The sequence below is a fragment of the Corticium candelabrum genome, chromosome 5, assembly GCF_963422355.1.
Source record: "Corticium candelabrum chromosome 5, ooCorCand1.1, whole genome shotgun sequence".
Lineage (NCBI taxonomy): Eukaryota > Metazoa > Porifera > Homoscleromorpha > Homosclerophorida > Plakinidae > Corticium > Corticium candelabrum.
The window spans coordinates 5,225,904-5,244,009 of record NC_085089.1 but is presented as its reverse complement, the minus strand read 5'-3'; the positions used below and the strand labels follow the sequence as shown (position 1 = coordinate 5,244,009).

Genomic DNA, 18,106 nt, shown 5'->3' with positions numbered 1-18,106 from the left:
CTCTAGAGGTAGGGGCGCTATCTCCGCAACTGACCTTTTAAGGTTGACGTCATTCACGAAGGACGTGGAGCGCTTGACATCTGTCCAATTCTCCATGCATTTGTGTGTCACAGTGTGTGTGTGTGTGTGTGTGTGTGTGTGTGTGTGTGTGTGTGTGTGTGTGTGTGTGTGTGTGTGTGTGTGTGTGTGTGTGTGTGTGTGCATTGTAGTCTAGCTTTGTCTGGGTATGTCTTTAGTCTGGGGACTTTCGAAAGCTTGGTCAGCTAGTAGCAATGTCAATTGTTCATGGAGGTCCGGGCAGGCTATTTTTACCTAAGACAATGTTTGAGTACATGTATGGGAAAGAAATAAGAGAGCTGTCTATTTCTCCACTTGACATTCCTCACCACGACATTGCCATCATTGCAAAAGAGGTCAATCAATCACTCTAATTTTTAGAGCCATATATATACAGTGTATATATATACATATATACGGTGTATATATATATATATATATATATATATATATATATATATATATATATATATATATATATATATATATGGTTAGAACCCTATGTGTGTATGTTTGTTCTTTTCAATTAATTATAGCTTCAAGAGACTAGTGATGGTCAGTTTGTTGATGCCATAAGCCAGGAGACTGTTCTGGATGTGTTGACAAATGCTGGATGTACTTCTCTTCATCAAGAGGACAAAGAGAGCATTTTGCGTATGCTCTGTCTCCATCATTGTCTTTTTGCATTGAAGGGTGAAATTGATTAGCTGTGTGAGGGCATGGCAAATTTGGGAGTTTTTGAAAAAATTAGATCAGCGCCAGACATGTTTGCAGGTTTTTTTCTTGGGAACAGGTGTTGAAGAAGTAACTGCTGGTATGCATTTTCATTACAGACAGACAATTGTTATATTCATATTCTGAATCATTTTTCCAGAGTATTTAAGAGACTTGTTTAGAAACAAGATCTTTTCAGTAAAGGGCACCAGCGAGAGAGAAAGAGAAGAAGCTACATTTTTATATTTTTTGGATTTTCTGGACAAATGCCAAAGTAGGCATTCCATTAGCTGTGCTATTGTTTGTATAATTGCTGACCATATATGTTAATTACTGTACAGGTGGCAAGCTTGATGTTACTTCGAAGGAAATAATGACCTTCTTTTCAGGATCTAATGAAGTTCCTGCTGTTAAATTTTCTCCAGCTTCCTCTTTGCATTTCAATAAGGACAACTTGTATCCAATAGCTTCTACTTGTTCTCCGGAGTTAGTCTTACCATCTAAGTACTACAGCCCTGAAGATTTTAGGAAGAGCATGACTACCGGGCTCTTGTGCCATGGTGGATTTGGGAAAACTAGAACTTAAGTTTAGTACCTTTATTACCTGTGCGTGCAGCGTTTTTGACGTTTCATTTATAAGCATGCATTTATTTATATGCTATAGCATGCTTTTCCACAATTATTAAGTTTTGCAGCTGTTCTAGCGTGATATTTAAAGCTGTTGCCTTAACCTGACGTAAATACCTGATGAAGCAATTATCTCCCTGTGTCTGCTACCTACACTGACATTTCTGATGATGAGCTAGACTCAGTTATACAGAGCTTGATCCAAAAGTTTCCAAGTAGTGGATATGGTATGATGGATGGTTACCTTCGAGGGCGTGGACTCCGCATTCAGCAAGGAAGACTTAGAACTGCCATGCAGAGGTGTAATTCTTATGGTGTGGTACTATAAAGTGGTTGGGTCATATTCATCCTAGAGCCTCCTACTCTATATATGGTCCTCAGCCACTATGGCATATAGATGGGAATCACAAACTTGTAAGATATATAATCACTTTCTAAATCATAAAGTTGGCCCCTTCATTTTCAAAATAAAATATAAATGCGTATTTTCTTTATAGTTGGAGACTTGTTATTCATGCTGGTGTCGATGGTTTTTCAAGGCTACCTGTGTATATTTGTTGTTCTGACAACAACAACAACAACAACAAGTCTTCCACTGTGCTGAGACTCTTTATTGAAGCTACTACATTTTTTGGTGTACCATCAAGATTTCGGTCTGATCAAGGAGGAGGAAATGTCGAGGTGGCACGTTACAAGTTAATTAATTTAAATAATCCTCGTCGTGGACCTGGTTGTGGGAGCATGATAACTGGTCGAAGTGTGCATAATCAGCGTATTGAGCACCTTTGGAGAGATGTTTTTACTTGTATTCTTAAATTTCTTTCATTGTGTTCTCTTTTCACACACTTGGAAGAATGTGAAGTTCTCAATCCAAATGATGATGTGGACTTGTTTTGCTTGCACTATGTCTGTATTCCTCGGATCAACAATCATTTGAAGACTTGGCGCTATGGCGGGAATAACCACACATTAAGTGGTCAATCGAGAACACCCCTACAGCTCTGGACAGAGGGAACTCTAAACATGATTGGCAGTAATCACACCCCTGCACAAGAAATGTTGGTGTCTGTAAGTAAAAGTAGATAAACAAGTTGAAGTTTGTTTGTAGAGGATACGTGGATTTTTAGGAAGAGTTGGATCGGGAAAGCTATGGAATTGACTGGGATGGCCCAGTGGCGGAAGAGGAATCGAATAATGTTGCTGTGCCAACGACTCCGCGGCCAGTGAATGATGATGACTTTCAGCTGCTCCAAGCAATGGTCAACCCAATAACTGACAGTGACAACTATGGTATAGATCTGTACATAGCATGTAAAGAATTCGATCGTGCTGGATCATAGAACGACCTAAGTCAAAAATAGAATTTGTGTAGACTATGTTGTCAGGTGTCTGGAGACTATTTGAAGGTCCCAATAATTATTATGATCACCACTTCTTATGTTCAGCCCCGCCCCTTTTAACCACCCTTTTATTAGACTACTGAAAGACATAGCAAAAATTGATTGACGTGTCGTGTATACTACAAAGGTATCGCTTCGATATCTGAACCCTTCAAATTGAGGGCGAAATCCGTTCAACAGTGACCTCGTTCGTCCTATGCGTTGTACGTAAAGCTTGCAAAGGAGTTGAGCGCTCGCAAGACTAGCTAGTAGATCACGCCGTAGCTCCGAGAACTAGGGCTTAGTTATAATAGCCTAGACAGCGAGCGGTCGTCTCCCGAGCATGGTCTCATGAGGCTCATGAGAAACGTCAGGATTGAGGCTCATGAGAAAAGGTCAGTTCTCATGATCTCGTACGCATGAACTTCGGCTTATGAGCCATAATCCTCATGAGGATTGTCCCCATTTCCTCATGAGAGAAGAGCGTATCTCATAAGCTCTTTGGTACAATTAGAGCTCATGATATTTTCTGCATGCATGGGTTTCATTACCTCTAGATCTACTCTTCGACAGAGCCAGCTCTTCTTACTAGGTCCTTTCTCTGTGGTGCATTTCATGCGGATTTGAGTTCTGACGTCCAGAAGAGGATATCTAGGAATCTATAGTCCTGCTCTTCAGACTCGATCCGGATGCTATGCACTCTGATAAAGTGATCGATCATGAGTGTAGCGTGATCCACTTTGCACGACTGCCAAAAGCAAGCACATTACTAAAAATAGAAGCAAAACAGTTGACAGATCAATCTGGTCCTTTTCCCAACGTCAAACCAACCCAACAGCACGAACAACCACAAAATGATCATGAGCATGGACACGCACGCACGCTGTCGCAAACAAAGAGCATCCAGGTGTTAGTAGTCTACAGTTTTACGCATCACTGTACGATACAGTCCAACGCAATCCAACCAGAAGAGGACAAATAATTAATTAGCTAAATTAATATTATGCCTTTAGCGCGCGCAACTAGAAACCTTGGCATGCGGCGTCAGATTTGCAAACTTTTGTTTCGTTAAGGTGTTGACTCCGGCAGGAGATGTTAGTTGTTGGCTGAAATGGTCTGGTGCAGCTGGTTACTGTCCAGACGTAGTGTTTGCACAAGAAATAATTAGAGAAATTTCAAGGGACTAGATGCAGAAGCATATCAGACCTTGGTACATGTTGAACGTCATGAATTCTTGACTCTAGCATGTCTACAGTAAATGTAAGTGGACGAGGGAGCTAACACAAAGTAGTTTATTAATTCCACAAATGGAGGACGCGCGTCTAGATAGCTGCATGATTGCACCTACAACAGAAATAGCTCAGACTCCAGTAAAGGTCATTACTGCTGCATATATGCTACTAGAACGGGAGTTATCTGCAGATTCATCTTGTTCGAGATCGTGCACTCAAGTGATGACATTGACAAAGAGAATGACTCTGCATGATGTCATACCAGGAAAACACACGTATGGGTATATGTTCAATATAATGACTTCTAATATCTATGTATAAAATCAACTGTCAACTTAGCATGTACCATCTATATCTATAGCGTGAAGTGAAAGTGCTTAACAGCAACAATCAAGCAAATGTTGTACACATGCACCTAACTGTCAAACTGTGACAATATTAACAAGTTCACACTTTTCCAAAGTCATTGTGTCCTCTAACAGCTTCAATGCAATGACTGGCAAATGCACTAAAGTCTTCATGAATTGTTGGTAACGTTAGTATTATAGAATATGTTGAGGCTGCCGGGTAGATCCCAATTTGAGTAAATTGCATTACTGCTTTATTTGGGAACCCCAATAGTGGTATCTTGTCCGAACCCGTAAAAATGTACATCACCCAAAGATATTTCGACTTCCACATCTATAAATAAGGATAGCCAGAGTTAGTCAACTTGAAGTGAATTCATTTTTAAACTAGACGTGCCTTCACACGCCTCCAGCAATGATAAACAGTGCATATATGCAGCTTTTTCTTTCTGCCACTCATTGCATCCTTTTTCCGAAAACAACTTTGTTTCGAACAAGTCTCGAACCGTATCTATCACAAAATAAATATCACAATTTCTATAACAAGTACTAACAGTGATTGGGCTACCTGCAGTAAGAGGCTCTACTTCTCCTGCTATGAAACAGTTCCAGAATGCCTGAGCATGCTTTTGAATGCCAGCTCGTATTCCTCCCACTGTCATTCCTTCATATAATTCGTCTGGTTCTGTTTTAACTGACAGTATACAGTGGTGTAAAGCCAGTGTCTTTACTGCTTCTTCTTTAGTGACATCATTAATGTGAGTGATTGGCTTGGTGTACCCAGCATCTACTAATTGTACGCCTATGCTGGGGTCACTCATGAGCACTGATAGTTCTTCACCACTGGCTTTCTCAATCTATAACCACAAAAAATTCGTATATAACACATTTTAAAGGCATATTTGTAGATATGCATATAAGCTGCAACTTACTCTGAACGCCAGTTGTCTAACATCACTATCAGAATGTGGTGAATGGCTGGCTGAAGGTAGTGTAAGTTTAAACCAGCTATGTAATCATAAATGAATGGGGCCAAACATTGAACATCAGAACCCCCTTGTAGTAGAGACAGTCCCAAGAGCTGTCCAATATTTTTGAAGTGACCAGACTACACAAAAATAAATTTCAAATTAAGTTAAGCTGCAAGTCAGTTTCTTTGCTTTAAGTTAAATTATGATGTCAAAACATTTGAGGTCACAGTTTCCGTCTACCAAAGTTGTCAAGTGCCATTCACCAAAATTGTCAAGTGCCTTAATTAATTAATTAGGACACATACCTGTAGAGCATAGAAATTGTAAGAGGTATTTTTGCATCAGGAAGACCATGAAAGAAAATTACTGCCTTTGAAAAGTGACCATAAATATAGACGCCATAGTTCCCTCAGCAAGCCACCAGTGTCGTTATCTTTTCACCCACAAATTTAACCTAGGCAATGGCACCATTTGTTGCTTATGAACAGTTACATCAGAGTAGCAAAGTTACCAGGATTAGTTTTAGAGGATCAAATGAGTTCCTACACATTGCTTGTAAACAGTCGGTAAGAGGAGACTCTCGTCGTACTGAGAACCGTTGTGACTCACTTTTGAGGCCCTTCTGAAGAGTCGACAGTAACCCCTCTAGAGAGACAGGGTCTGGAATCAAGTCTACCTCTGAGAACAGCCTAATGTTACAAAGTAGCAAAAACCAATAACAATAAAACTGAAACTACGTTGCTCACTGGATGATGTACCAATAACAATGGGCACTGAAACACTGGTAACACCCTATCAAAAAAAGATATGATAACTTGTATGAAAATTGAATGGACATCATTGCAAGACTGCAAATTTTCTTACTGAGTCAATCACTATGAGATTGATGTCAGTCCTTCCTTGAAAACGACAACGATCTTTGCAGTGACATCATCAAAGCATACTAGAGAGAGATGGAGGACGATTTGATCTGTCTTTGAGAACTACTTTTGTAGGCTAGCCACAGAGTCCCGGCTGCACACCCATATCAGTAAGTCCTAAAGAATATATATATTATATTATATGTACTGCACACACACACACACACACACACACACACACACACACACACACACACACACACACACACACACACACACACACACACACTGTTGACTTACTGCCAGACAACAATTTTGATAGAGGTTACAATACTAATCAAATAGATGGATCTTATTTGCAATGCTACAGTTTACAATATATCTTATTCAACAAATTATAAGGGGCTGTTCGTAATTATTGTGCATTTAGCAATACAGAAGAAAGTGGGTGGAGTGAGTCCAACAGTCCATTACGTACTCCTCATCTTGCCATCTCATTGAACACATGCATAATAATGACAATTGCACAGAACAAGTGTGATACTACGAACCTTGTGCCCGAACCTCGTAGGCCTAGTATAGGAATGAAGTGTTTGGCTGGCGCGGTCTGATCCTACTGATTCAAGATCCAGCTCTAGCACTTCAAAAAACTCAATCACTGATCAACTCTTTAATTGGTACAGCGTTTGCACATTCCAAACTTAGATCTACTAGAACGCCAGAATAATTTAGATGAGATGTCAAAATCGCTATTGATATAAATTTGCCGACAGGACTGTTACATATCAATGAGTCATCACGGACCTCATGTACAGACCGACGTCTAGGCCTAACCAGGGCCGGATCCAGAGGGGAATTTAGGGGGTTGCAATCCCCTCTTTTCCAAGAGGCGTGGTTCAATAATTTTATATAATTTTATTAGAAAAGAGAAAAATAGTAATGCTATAAATAACTGCTAACGGTGAACCCCCTCTTTCAGAAATTCCTGGATCCGGCGCTGGCACTCAGACGGATGATAATCGTATGTGAACAACTGTCAGTCGATTTAAACGTAAATGGAAGAGAGGAAGCGGCTCCGGACGGTCAGGGTTTAGCACAGGACGGGGACGAGGGAAACAGACGACGACGTCGTTGGGACGGGGAAAGAGTTGTGTGCGAAGTACAAGTCGCTCTGCTCCTTCTCTGCCTGCGACTTCGATGTCTAGGTCATAGAATACGAATAACTTTGCGAGGCCAGAACTGCAGAACCGATCGGTGCCCGCCTTCAATAACGCCAAGGTTCCGTCCAGATTGGCTAGTGGTGTACCTCTTGTTACTCCAGGAGCAAAGAGGAGAAACGTTGGAAACTAGATTTAGCACTGTAATTAATTAATATGTAAGAATTGATTTCTACTAGAGTGCATGGACTTGTAGGATCGATGGGTATAGTACACGATGTGAATAATATTTTGTAGAAGTAAAGCAGGCTGGTAATTCTTATCGACTGTCATTTATATAGCGCGGATTTCTCCAAACAAGAAAGACTCGAACAATGTCCAACAAATTTCCGAAAGAATGTCCGCTTCGCTCAAGATGAGCTACAGGTACTGTACATCTAAACACGCTTTAGTATACATGCATATATAGTGAGTGTGCACGCATGCAGGTCTAGGCAGGAGTACTGCACTGTACATCACACGAAATGCGATGTGTGTACTGTACTGTACAATATTGCATGCATGTATGTATACGCATATCTCCTTGGAATCTGGAGGTACAGTGTACATCGTTACTCGAGTCACCGTGTGTGACGATCTTACTACACATCCAATCTAATCAAACCTTTTTCCTTCTGTAATAGCGTAACCATCTTGCTGTCGTCCTAATTAACTTTTGTATGACTAGACAATCATAAGTAATCGTTTCGGGTGTTCGAGTACGATGCACGAGCACTGTCACTCTAAGTTGGTCCCCCGCCTTAATTAATAACTTAAGTGGTCTGGGGCCAATTGTGGCTGAAGTAACTCGTCCACCCGACCCCCGGACCCTTTTTATACCTATGCAAGTACTAACCCTAACCCTAGTCTCAGACCAGTCATGGCTGTCGCGTCGCTGCTGCTTTGTCGGTTGAATATACGTGAACCGTCGACGGATCAATATAGTAATAAGTGTAACTATCCAGCGCAAGTAATCAAGAGCTCGATAGGTAAAGTATATATAGTTAATTGCTAGTGGAAGAAAGAAATGTAAAAACCCAGAAGGTAAAATACATGTAATTTTGGATGTTTTTGCCTTTGACAATGTGGATATGTTGTAAGAAAGTGATTGGCCGACTGAGAGCGCATGCGGTTTGTATGTGTTCGTTCACAGTGATCGTTTGTTTTCGTCACTTGCTTATTGGAGTTTGCAGTGTGCGTGTGCGTCGGTGCTTTTGCTCCAGAGATTAGCGTAGCTATGGGGTGTTGTTGTTCAAAACCAATTACTGACGACGAAAAAGGTGAGAAATTGAAGTTCGTCAATATGATAGAGAGTTCCATGTGTTGTGGAACGTGGTACATGAACAAAATTTCGCATTAAATTTTTTTGAGTTTTTGCTACTGTGATGAGGTATTTGCTTGTTTCAGATGTTCAAAATTATGAATGCCGAAAAGATAAAAGGTAAGGGGTAACAATGCACGAAGCAAATGTCGTGTCGCGTTGTCGGCGTTTTTGTCTCATGGCAACGTCGAAGACAATTGTCTAACGCGCGCTATTTTTGACAGGAACCGTGCTCGGCCTCGAGAGTCGTCCGCTGCGCAGCAAATCGCTAGCTGTTCGGTTTGTTTACATTTTTAGAATTAATTCGACAATGTATATACATAAATTTGTTGTTGTTCTTACGTTTAGAACTCGCCGCGAACAAATATTAGCGGCAGAGAAGATGAAATTGTGTCCGTAAAAGTGAGAGATGACGATCACAGACAGAGAGATGACAACAAACATCAAGAATCGCAATGGTCAAACCTTGAAGAAAAATATCAGCAAGAAGAAGATGAAATAGAAGTAGAGGAACGACAAACGAAGGAATCGTTGGAAGAAAATAAAGAGAAAGAAGAGAAAGATGAAATGAAAGAAGAAGAAGAAGAAGAAGATGAAGGAGAAGGAGAAGAAGGAGAAGGAGAAGAAGAATCGGTTCGAGAATATGAAAATAAGCCAAAACAACATAAAGACGAAGAAACGAAAAATTATGTTGAAGTTGCATCTCGAGACGTCGAGAGAGAAACGAGAAAAAGAAAAGAAACAATCGGATCGATTTCTGAAGCATCAGCTGTCAACGAGCAAATCCTCACTTCTTCCAAATCTATCGGTGAAGAAGAGAAGAATTCGAAGCAAGACAGCGCATCCTCGTCCAATGTCGACAATCGAACGAAGCAACAACTGTCCGACTTTGATTGCATGACTGCCAGTCCAGTCGACATGTCATGTTCGAGTACAGCGATTGGTCAGTTGTCTTGTACTTACATCTGCATGCTGTCTGTGCATAAATCGTCTCCTCTTGTCATTTAGCAATTTCCAATGTTTTATCTGATATGTTCCTGCAACCTCCCAATCCATCGTCTGATAAATGTTGTCTTAGTCCAGAAGAAATAACGTTGGAAGGCAATAAACAGGTAGAAAAAGAAAGTTGTGCAGCTTCCTCCAACACGAGACCTGATGAAACGGAACGTGTTTGTATTGCAAGTTAGTTATAGAAGATTTATAATATAGTGGTGAATTGATGTCTTGAAATTTATATTGCTTCTCTACTAGATACAAGAACTGAGAATAGAATGAGAAAAATAAGAGTGTGTGAAAGACTTGTTGATCAGTTTCTAGCAGCAGCTGCATCAAATACCACGAACGACATCGAGACTGGTGGAATTCTTTGCGGAAAAGAAGTGAGTACTTAGAGATGGACGTTGATGAATTGTGTACTGTGTGTGTGTGTGTGTGTGTGTGTGCGTGCGCGCGCGTGTGTGCGCGTGTGCGTGCGTGTGTTTGTTTGTTTGTTTGTTTGTTTGTTGCGTTATGCACAAGCACTTCTCATTAATTAACTGTTTGCTCTATTCGTAGATCAATGGAGTGTTAGACGTAACTCATATTATCATTCCTAAACAAACGGGAAATTCATTTTCCTGTACAACGTATGACGAAGATGACTTGGCGTTTTACCAACTTGAACATGAGCTTATGACCGTGGGATGGATTCACGTAACCCAATATAAATCTTTCATTATACTTTTTAACCGAAGGAATTGTGTTTACAGACTCATCCCTCTCATGGCTGTTTTCTGTCGAGCGTTGACCTTCATTGTCACTACTCGTATCAGAGACTGATGAAAGAGTCAATAGCTATCGTGTGTTCTCCAGAAGGGTAAGAGTGCAGATCTATTTACAAACGACTTTGAGTTGGATGTAACGTTTACGTGACTAGGACTGGATACTTTACAATGACTCGACGTGGAATGGACTGCATTACACGTTGCAAGCTTCCAGCACATCAACTGCATTATCACCCTGAACGTGAATTTTATCGTCTATTTACGGTACGTCTTGTAATTTACATTATTAGTTAAATGTGTGTGTGTGTGTGTGTGTGTGTGTGTGTGTGTGTGTGTGTGTGTGTGTGTGTGTGTGTGTGTGTGTGTGTATCGGTTTTGTGTTTAGGATGCCAATCACGTGACATTGGACACGACAAGACCGGGCATTATCGCAGACCTCCGGTATGATTGGCTATAGATGAAGCAAATATGTACATAACGCAGTTTAGGACGAGGACACAGACGTGTACTAGTGTAATTATCTCTACGTATACTATATATAATTATCTAAATTTAGTTTATTTTAATTTATCTATTATTTTATTATAATATACTAACGTTGGAAATCTACCTTGGAGTCCACAAATACTTTTAATTAAATTAATTGACTACTGCTGATTGTCACTTTGCAGGCGCTTCGCTTAGCTTTGTGACGTATGTGATATGCAAGTCTATTATTCCTAAACAGCTACGATGCCAAATTATATAGGTACGTACGTGAGCACCTCAGGTCCTGTATGACGCTCTTACGAAGTTGAATGGAGTCTATGCCTTTACATGTACTCGCGGCCACTCAGTGCGCTTGCGCAAGATGGCGCGGACTGCATTTTGATTGTGAGCGTCAGACTGTCTTTCTTCCGTCTTAGACGTCGATAGCGGTTACCGTAAGTACTAGGGCCACGTACAGTGAGATGAAAAGACGGAAAACATCAGGTAACTGTGACTCATTTTATGATTCAATGAGTTTTGTTCTAGAAGCTGCGTGAAACATGCATATATTGACATATAATATAATTGCGTTATAAATCCATGTATTTGGACGTCACTAGATTAATATTTACTGTAGGGCAAGCTGGGTTTTACTTCTACAGACATGCAGACTTACATTACATGTAGACATGATCATCACATGACAACTTGCTGTAACAAAGTTAACTAAAATATAATAGACGTTTACAATCGCAACTAGAAAACCAACACGCGATTTGTAATATGTTTGTTAGAAAATTAGCACAAAAACGCAGTCTTTAAACAAAGAATTACAATATCACATGCGAAATTCTCATGACATATACGTAGGAAACATAGCTCGGGGATGCCATTTTCTTTAGAAAATACGGCTCGGGTAAGCCAAATTCTATAAGAAATGCGGGTCGCGGGATGCTATTTTCTCTAGGAATACGGCTCGTGGGATGCCAAATTTTCTAGGGAATACGATTCGGGGATGCCAAATTCTCTAGCAAATACTGTTCGAGGATACCAAATTTCTTGAGATGCTAGATTTCCTGATACACAAACACACACACACACACACACACACACACACACACACACACACACACACACACACACACACACACACACACACACACACACGGTTCGGGATGCAAAACATCCCGAAGGGATACCAAATTTCATAGTAAATATGGCTCGGAGATGCCAAATTCTCTATGACACCGGGAGTCGTTTGGCCGAAACTGTGCTACTGTTTGCTTGAGATGGAGATGGCTCCACTTTGACGTGCTCGTTGCTCATCCCACGTCTGTCACCAGTGTAATGAGTATAGCGCTAAAGAGTAGCTGATAGAGCAATTCTTAGAACGACAATACTACGCATGCCCAACGGCCTCTATTACATCATGCACTATCTCTACAATTATGTCTACTGTGTCGAGCCACACTCTGATAATGCCGATCTAAAAACTGACAAAGCATAGATTTAGTTACCATCGTAATCTTTTGTCGTATTATGACCACGTTGTGCGTTTTGGTTGTGGGGAGAGTGCATGTGATGTCTGGGTGGAGAAAAAAGTGCACAAGAGAAAGACGTGGTCTACGAGGATGTGAACGCAAAGCTGCTGCTGTTGCTTGTGTGCAGTTTTGTGACTGCGTGATTAAGTTTTCAAAAATCGTGGTCAATGTCGCGGCTATCAAGTCGACGTGCCAGTACTATTTCAGAGCTTCACGTCTAGGCTGGTGACAGAGAATGTGCCGGAGAACAGGAAATGCTTCATCTAGAGAACGGTCTCATAGCTACAGATGCAGAAGTAATACAAGCAACAACAAGCAACACCGCAACGTACACACACAACATCATGCAGCTAGTAGCAATGGCATGCAGTCAACATGCAGTCAATGTGGCGACACATTTAGGATAATGAGTCACCCTAAACTGCACTTGTCTTACTACACTGCTTTCTGCAAGATCAGCAGCTGTTGGTGTACTACATGTAGCAACAGTTCAACCAATGTTCTGAGAGTTCTGTTGTCGTACTATCGTCTGACAGTGACGTTACTCTTTCTTTCTTATTTGATTTTCCTGATCTCATGTTTGACTTAGTTATATGATGGCAGTGTCTGCTTTCATGGACTCTCTTTACAGCTATATGATCGTTCTTACAATGTAGAGCGTTTACAATGGCATGTTTTTATTTTATTTGCTTTTATGTCTGTACGTAGCTTCAGCATCTGCGGCCAAACGATCTTTACATAGCTGTCAGTGTAAGTCACTTTGATTTTTCTTACGTGTTTGAACTTGTTAGAAACAGGTCGCTGTGACCTGCTTGTTGATTGAATCTGCTAACTGTCACTTAATTGTCGAGCATAGCGAGGCTTGTAATCAGGGTCGCACAACAGAAGGAGCGTGGTCGTATATAGCGAGCTCTCGGTGTGTGTGTGTGTGTGTGTGTGTGTGTGTGTGTGTGTGTGTGTGTGTGTGTGTGTGTGTGCGCGTGCGTGCGTGTGTGCGTGTGTGTGTGTGTGTGTGTGTGTGTGTGTGTGTGTGTGTGTGTGTGTGTGTGTGTGTGTGTGTGTGTGTGTGCAGTGCTCAAATTAGTTTTCAAAGTTAGTCGGCCGTATGGCCAGTAATGCCAGAAGTTAGCCGGTCATTCAAATTTTTTACCGGTCGTCTAATTTAATTAGTAATCAAAAGCAGTTAGTAATCAAAAATTAGTAATCTCTAATTTAATTAGCAATCATAAACCAAGAAACAAGAGTCAGTTGAATACACATATTACTAAGGAAGTAGGCATTAGTTTACAACATGAAAGCACCTAAAATTGCAGTAACTAACAAAACATAGCAAACTGTGAACTGCTTTCCTTTATAATGTTACAGTTTTACATCAAATTAAGCAATTTACTCTAACACCACACTATAAGCATATTTGTTCAAACATAACTAGTTACTACAGATCTGAGAGGCTATTCTGACATCATGCAAGTTGTGCTAGTGCATGTGACGATGCAAGTTGTGGTAGTGTGACGATGCAAGTTGTGGTACTGTGACCATATTTCACTCATCATTCAAGATCCAAGAGTCCCAATCATCCAGAGATACCGACTGCTCTGCCTCACATATTGTTTCAGTTGCCTCATTGATCGCTGAAGTGTCTTCTTGTTGATGAATGGTCTCGCTGCTGCATTCAATTTTTATTTTTTGGGGATGACTTTCATGACGAGTTCTTGAACAGTCTGACCACCATAACTGTACAGCAGCGCTTGAATCAAAATTTTCAAGTTCAGTTCCCTCAACACTGACCTCTAGCAGATCAGATAACGTCTCCTGACTAAGACTTGTTCTACGATCAGTTTTAATAAGTTTTAAGCGGGAGAAAAGGCGTTCTACTTTTGCAGTACTAAACGGTAAGCTGAAAAGGAGCTGTGCAATAGCAACTAAATTCCTAAATTGCGTGCAGTCAGGTCCAAACGCCAAGCGGTACCAAACATGTTGATACCCATCTCTGTCCACTTGAAGATATTGATGTGCATAGTCAAGCATCTCCTTGGCTTCTTCCTGAATTGCTGCTAGATCAGTAGCCTTGGCCTCGAGAGGAGCTCGGAAATTCTCAACTAGCATTGAAACAGCCTCTGTAAGCTGATGAGAGAAAGACTCATCGGTTTTGTGTGAGTACCAGGCTTGTGTGTCCAAGAAAACCATAATAGCCCTCATAAGTTTTGTGTCTGACCATGAAAGTCTTTCCTTCAATTCATCATCCAATCTTCTCAGATCACTTAAAGCTTGCTGTCTGCAGCTGTTCACAACAACATCATTGAAGTGATGTAATTCAATTCCTTGATACGTCATTTTGCCATCTGCACTTTCTATTAGATTGTTCATGACACGTCTGCTTGCAAACCAATTGGTTAAGGGAGTTTCTTTCAACTGTTCCATGGCTCGGTGACTTTTGAGTACTGATTGAATTGCCTTAATGATATCAAGATCATCTTCCTGTAAAGACAAGCTCAGACTAGCGGCGGGATCTAAAATATCTATGTAATAGGCACAGGACAGAATTATTTTTGCATGAGTCCACTTTGTCAAATAACCTTTTAGACGCTGCCGATCAGGGCTTCTAAGACTAGCATCTTCACAGAGGCTTGCTAGGTGGTTCATGTAAGCCCCATACCTATCGAGAACTCTGTGGAGTGCTCTTCGCTTATGAACAATCCATCTGCTTCCTGATGCTCTCACTGGTAGGTTGCCACCCCTTGGAAAATTGTATACTTCTTTCAAATCGTTCACAATAGCCCTCAGTTCCCTACATTTCTTGGGAGACTTGTTGTAAAGATAATAGATCCTAAGAAGCATTTCATCTATTTCTTTAAATACTGGATTGGAGAGAGCGTCTCTGCTTGCCAGTTCTAGTCGATGAGCAAAACACCACATCCAGAAAATCCATGGCAGAACATTCTGAACTTTTGCTTTTAGTCCACGTATCTCTGAGATGTTTACAGCAGCACCATCAGTTCCCACACCAACAAGAATTGGCAAATTTTTGACTTGCAGCACATTTTCTGGATTTATCAAATCTCTTATACCCATATCTTTCAGAGCTTCTTGTAGGCAATCGAAGAGTCCAGCAGAATCAGCCTTAGACGGTTCCAGTACTTTGAAGTATCGACTTCGAGTTATTAGCTTTTCAGAGGTGTGATCACTCTCAGAATAGATGATTGCAAACAACTCATTCTCCACTTTTCCTTTGTCAGCTGAACTATCCATCAAGATGCTGAAGAAAGGTGCTGCCACTGTTTGTTTGAAATGCTGTCGCTGACTTTCAGCAATATAATGCACAAAGTGACTAGCTGCTACATCAGTTGAATGTGCCTCTCCCAGCTCAACATCATGTCGTTTTTCAAGAGCACAGATAGATGGATATTTTACGAATGGAAAGTTTTCTTTTGCCAGAAAATAAGATATTTCAAATTTCTTCATCATCCTTGCTTTGGTCTCCGGCTTCATCTTAAAACTTCTGGCAATCTCACTGTAATCCGTCACTGGCTCTCTCCTCTCTCTTGCTGTTTCTTTTCGCTTGTAGGACATTGCAGCTTGATGCTGAGCACTCCCAGCATGATCAATGACATTGTTGGTTCTGTGATTTCTTGACCCATCAATCCACGTTCTGGAGAAATGCCTAGTGCCACATACCTTAGATTGGTATGTTCGACACACCTCACACCACAAAATATCAACCATTGAAGGATTATCTTTCATCACTTCACATTTAAGCCATGACATAGTCTGATAATCAGCTTCATGGCTTCTTTTCCACCCCATAAATGTTTCTTTTGATATATGACGTCTGCATGTGGTTGATGACACATTTTGACGTACTGGTGTTTTTGCAAGCTCTGGAATGGTTGTAATCGGATGACTATTTGTAATCTCCCTTTGGTCTTTCTGTACATGTTTGTTCTTGTTACTTAATAACCAGGAATCAAGAGTTTGCTTGATCTTGGAAGACTTGCTTTCAGAACCCTTTGGCTTAGTAGCAGTGGCAGCCATAGCACGTTGAGTTGTGCGAGAAGCATTGCCATATGCCGGCTTGTCACCATTTTGACTTTCTTGGGCTGCAGTGTGGTGTGAGTCAACAGGTATGCCAGAATCTTCATGCATAGTTTCTACTGTAATATCCATGTTCGAAGGTATTGCACAAACCCTTGGGCTCTTAGGTTGGAATCCAGACAATGACCATGACTTTGGTTCAATTCTCTTTGACTTTCTTGATTTTCTAAGGGTTTTCATTACAACAAATTCACTGGCATTCTCATCATCACTGAAGCCAAAGGTAGATTCAAGTTTGTCAGAGTCAGACTCATCACAGCAATCAGAGGCAGGAATGTCACTTTCGGCATGGTAACTGAGATTAGTGGCTGATCTGGGTAGCAAAGGCACAAAGTGATTGAGTTGAACATTTCCCTTAAGAGTTGCTGGCTGAGTTGTGCTAGACCACATGATATGAATATCATTATTTTGACTTGTTGCAGATTCCAAAGGTTGTACAATGGTATTCATAAAGGGGCGGATACGTTGGTTAACCTCAGGGTAGTGCATGTTGATGAAACAACCAATTGCTGCAGCTGCACCATAGACTTGCACCATCCCACACCAACTTCCAAATTTCTTTGTCTCATTGCCCTCCTTCACCACAGCTAAAGCTAGACTGTCCTCAGTGCCCTTTCCCACTTCCTTTGCGGCTTTGAACACGCTGTAACTCTCATCAGAAAGAAACGTGGCAATGAGTGAAGAAGGATTCACACCTGGACAAGACGAAGATTTTTCAATCAAAGCAGCTGCAATTGCCTGTGGCTTGTTGCAGAGCTGTTCTGCAACTTGCTGACGGAGTTGCTTGTGATTTTCTTCCTTTCCTGTCAAGGACATTGCAACAGCCCGAAAAAAGCAATTGCCATCAGCTCCCACACACACAGGCTTATGGGTCACCGGAGCATCATTTGGGTAAAGAAACTGCGCAACTGGGTCCAGAGACATAACGCTCTAACAATGAATTGAAAGGCAAAAAGCAACGCGGAAGTTTCAACAGATGTTAGTATACCATAATTAACGTCATTAAGTACTCATGCTCCATGTACCATAGCAAATCTTTACACAGCATGACCACTTAACTGATTGTATCATAATTCACGAGAGATGTTATGGCATTTCATAGTAACACAACAATAGCTAAACGGTCCTCTCACAAGACTTAGATAAACATGCAGGGCTGTCCCTCTCATGCAGACATGATTGAGGCCTGACAAATAAGGTAAAAGTTGGGCGGTGCTATAGATTGTAGAATACAAATTCAGAGGCCAACACATGAACAGAGACTAAATAGATGGTGCTAAATGATGTACATAGCTAACATATAATATCACATAGCTATGTAGACTAGCTATACACTTAATTGGCTCTTCATAGAGCTGGGATAGCTCTTCTCATCACTAATTAATGACCTACAAAAGTTGACCGGTCACCTTGACCGGTAATTAGCAACTATCACCGGTCATTATCCAAATATGATCGGCCATTGACCGATGACCGGCAGTAATTTTGAACACTGGTGTGTGTGTGTGTGTGTGTGTGTGTGTGTGTGTGTGTGTGTG

At 41.0% G+C, this 18,106-nt stretch overlaps 3 protein-coding genes and 1 long non-coding RNA gene across 5 annotated transcripts; 3 read left to right on the top strand and 1 right to left on the bottom strand.

Annotated features, from left to right (window-relative positions):
* Positions 1–217: 217 nt before the first annotated feature.
* On the top strand, positions 218–2,766 carry LOC134180208 (uncharacterized). 2 transcript variants are annotated; one of them, XM_062647309.1, is made up of 6 exons: positions 218–413; positions 594–871; positions 932–1,045; positions 1,113–1,812; positions 1,896–2,466; positions 2,526–2,766. In XM_062647309.1, the coding sequence occupies exons 4-6, from the start codon at positions 1,796–1,798 to the stop codon at positions 2,736–2,738; spliced, it is 801 nt and encodes a 266-aa protein (XP_062503293.1). In that variant the 5' UTR covers positions 218–413; positions 594–871; positions 932–1,045; positions 1,113–1,795; the 3' UTR covers positions 2,739–2,766. The 2 variants fall into 2 exon arrangements, with proteins under 2 accessions (XP_062503293.1, XP_062503294.1); XM_062647310.1 differs by lacking the exon at positions 218–413 and having other exon boundaries at positions 582–871.
* Positions 2,767–5,080: 2,314 nt separating this feature from the next.
* On the bottom strand, positions 5,081–5,730 carry LOC134179381 (uncharacterized). The gene is made up of 3 exons (XR_009969869.1): positions 5,633–5,730; positions 5,289–5,464; positions 5,081–5,213 (listed from the first exon to the last, which is right to left on the bottom strand). It is a non-coding gene; the product is annotated as an uncharacterized LOC134179381 (long non-coding RNA).
* Positions 5,731–8,620: 2,890 nt separating this feature from the next.
* Positions 8,621–9,712, top strand: LOC134179596 (glutamic acid-rich protein-like). The gene is made up of 4 exons (XM_062646532.1): positions 8,621–8,663; positions 8,791–8,824; positions 8,929–8,983; positions 9,053–9,712. Exons 1-4 carry the CDS (start codon positions 8,621–8,623, stop codon positions 9,710–9,712), a joined length of 792 nt encoding a protein of 263 aa, XP_062502516.1.
* Positions 9,713–10,097: 385 nt separating this feature from the next.
* LOC134179595 (STAM-binding protein-like A) lies at positions 10,098–10,924 on the top strand. The gene is made up of 5 exons (XM_062646531.1): positions 10,098–10,121; positions 10,259–10,396; positions 10,453–10,559; positions 10,620–10,731; positions 10,853–10,924. The coding sequence occupies exons 1-5, from the start codon at positions 10,098–10,100 to the stop codon at positions 10,922–10,924; spliced, it is 453 nt and encodes a 150-aa protein (XP_062502515.1).
* The last annotated feature ends 7,182 nt before the right edge of the window (positions 10,925–18,106 follow it).

Coding starts and splice junctions, on each gene's coding strand:
- LOC134179595 (XM_062646531.1), top strand. CDS start 10,098: ATGGACGTTGATGAATTGTGTACT. Junction 10,397..10,452: donor TGACCGTGGGATGGATTCAC/GTAACCCAATAT, acceptor TTGTGTTTACAG/ACTCATCCCTCTCATGGCTG. Junction 10,732..10,852: donor AATTTTATCGTCTATTTACG/GTACGTCTTGTA, acceptor TTTTGTGTTTAG/GATGCCAATCACGTGACATT.
- LOC134179596 (XM_062646532.1), top strand. CDS start 8,621: ATGGGGTGTTGTTGTTCAAAACCAATTACTGACGACGAAAAAG. Junction 8,664..8,790: donor AATTACTGACGACGAAAAAG/GTGAGAAATTGA, acceptor TGCTTGTTTCAG/ATGTTCAAAATTATGAATGC. Junction 8,984..9,052: donor AGCAAATCGCTAGCTGTTCG/GTTTGTTTACAT, acceptor TCTTACGTTTAG/AACTCGCCGCGAACAAATAT.
- LOC134180208 (XM_062647309.1), top strand. Junction 2,467..2,525: donor CACAAGAAATGTTGGTGTCT/GTAAGTAAAAGT, acceptor GTGGATTTTTAG/GAAGAGTTGGATCGGGAAAG.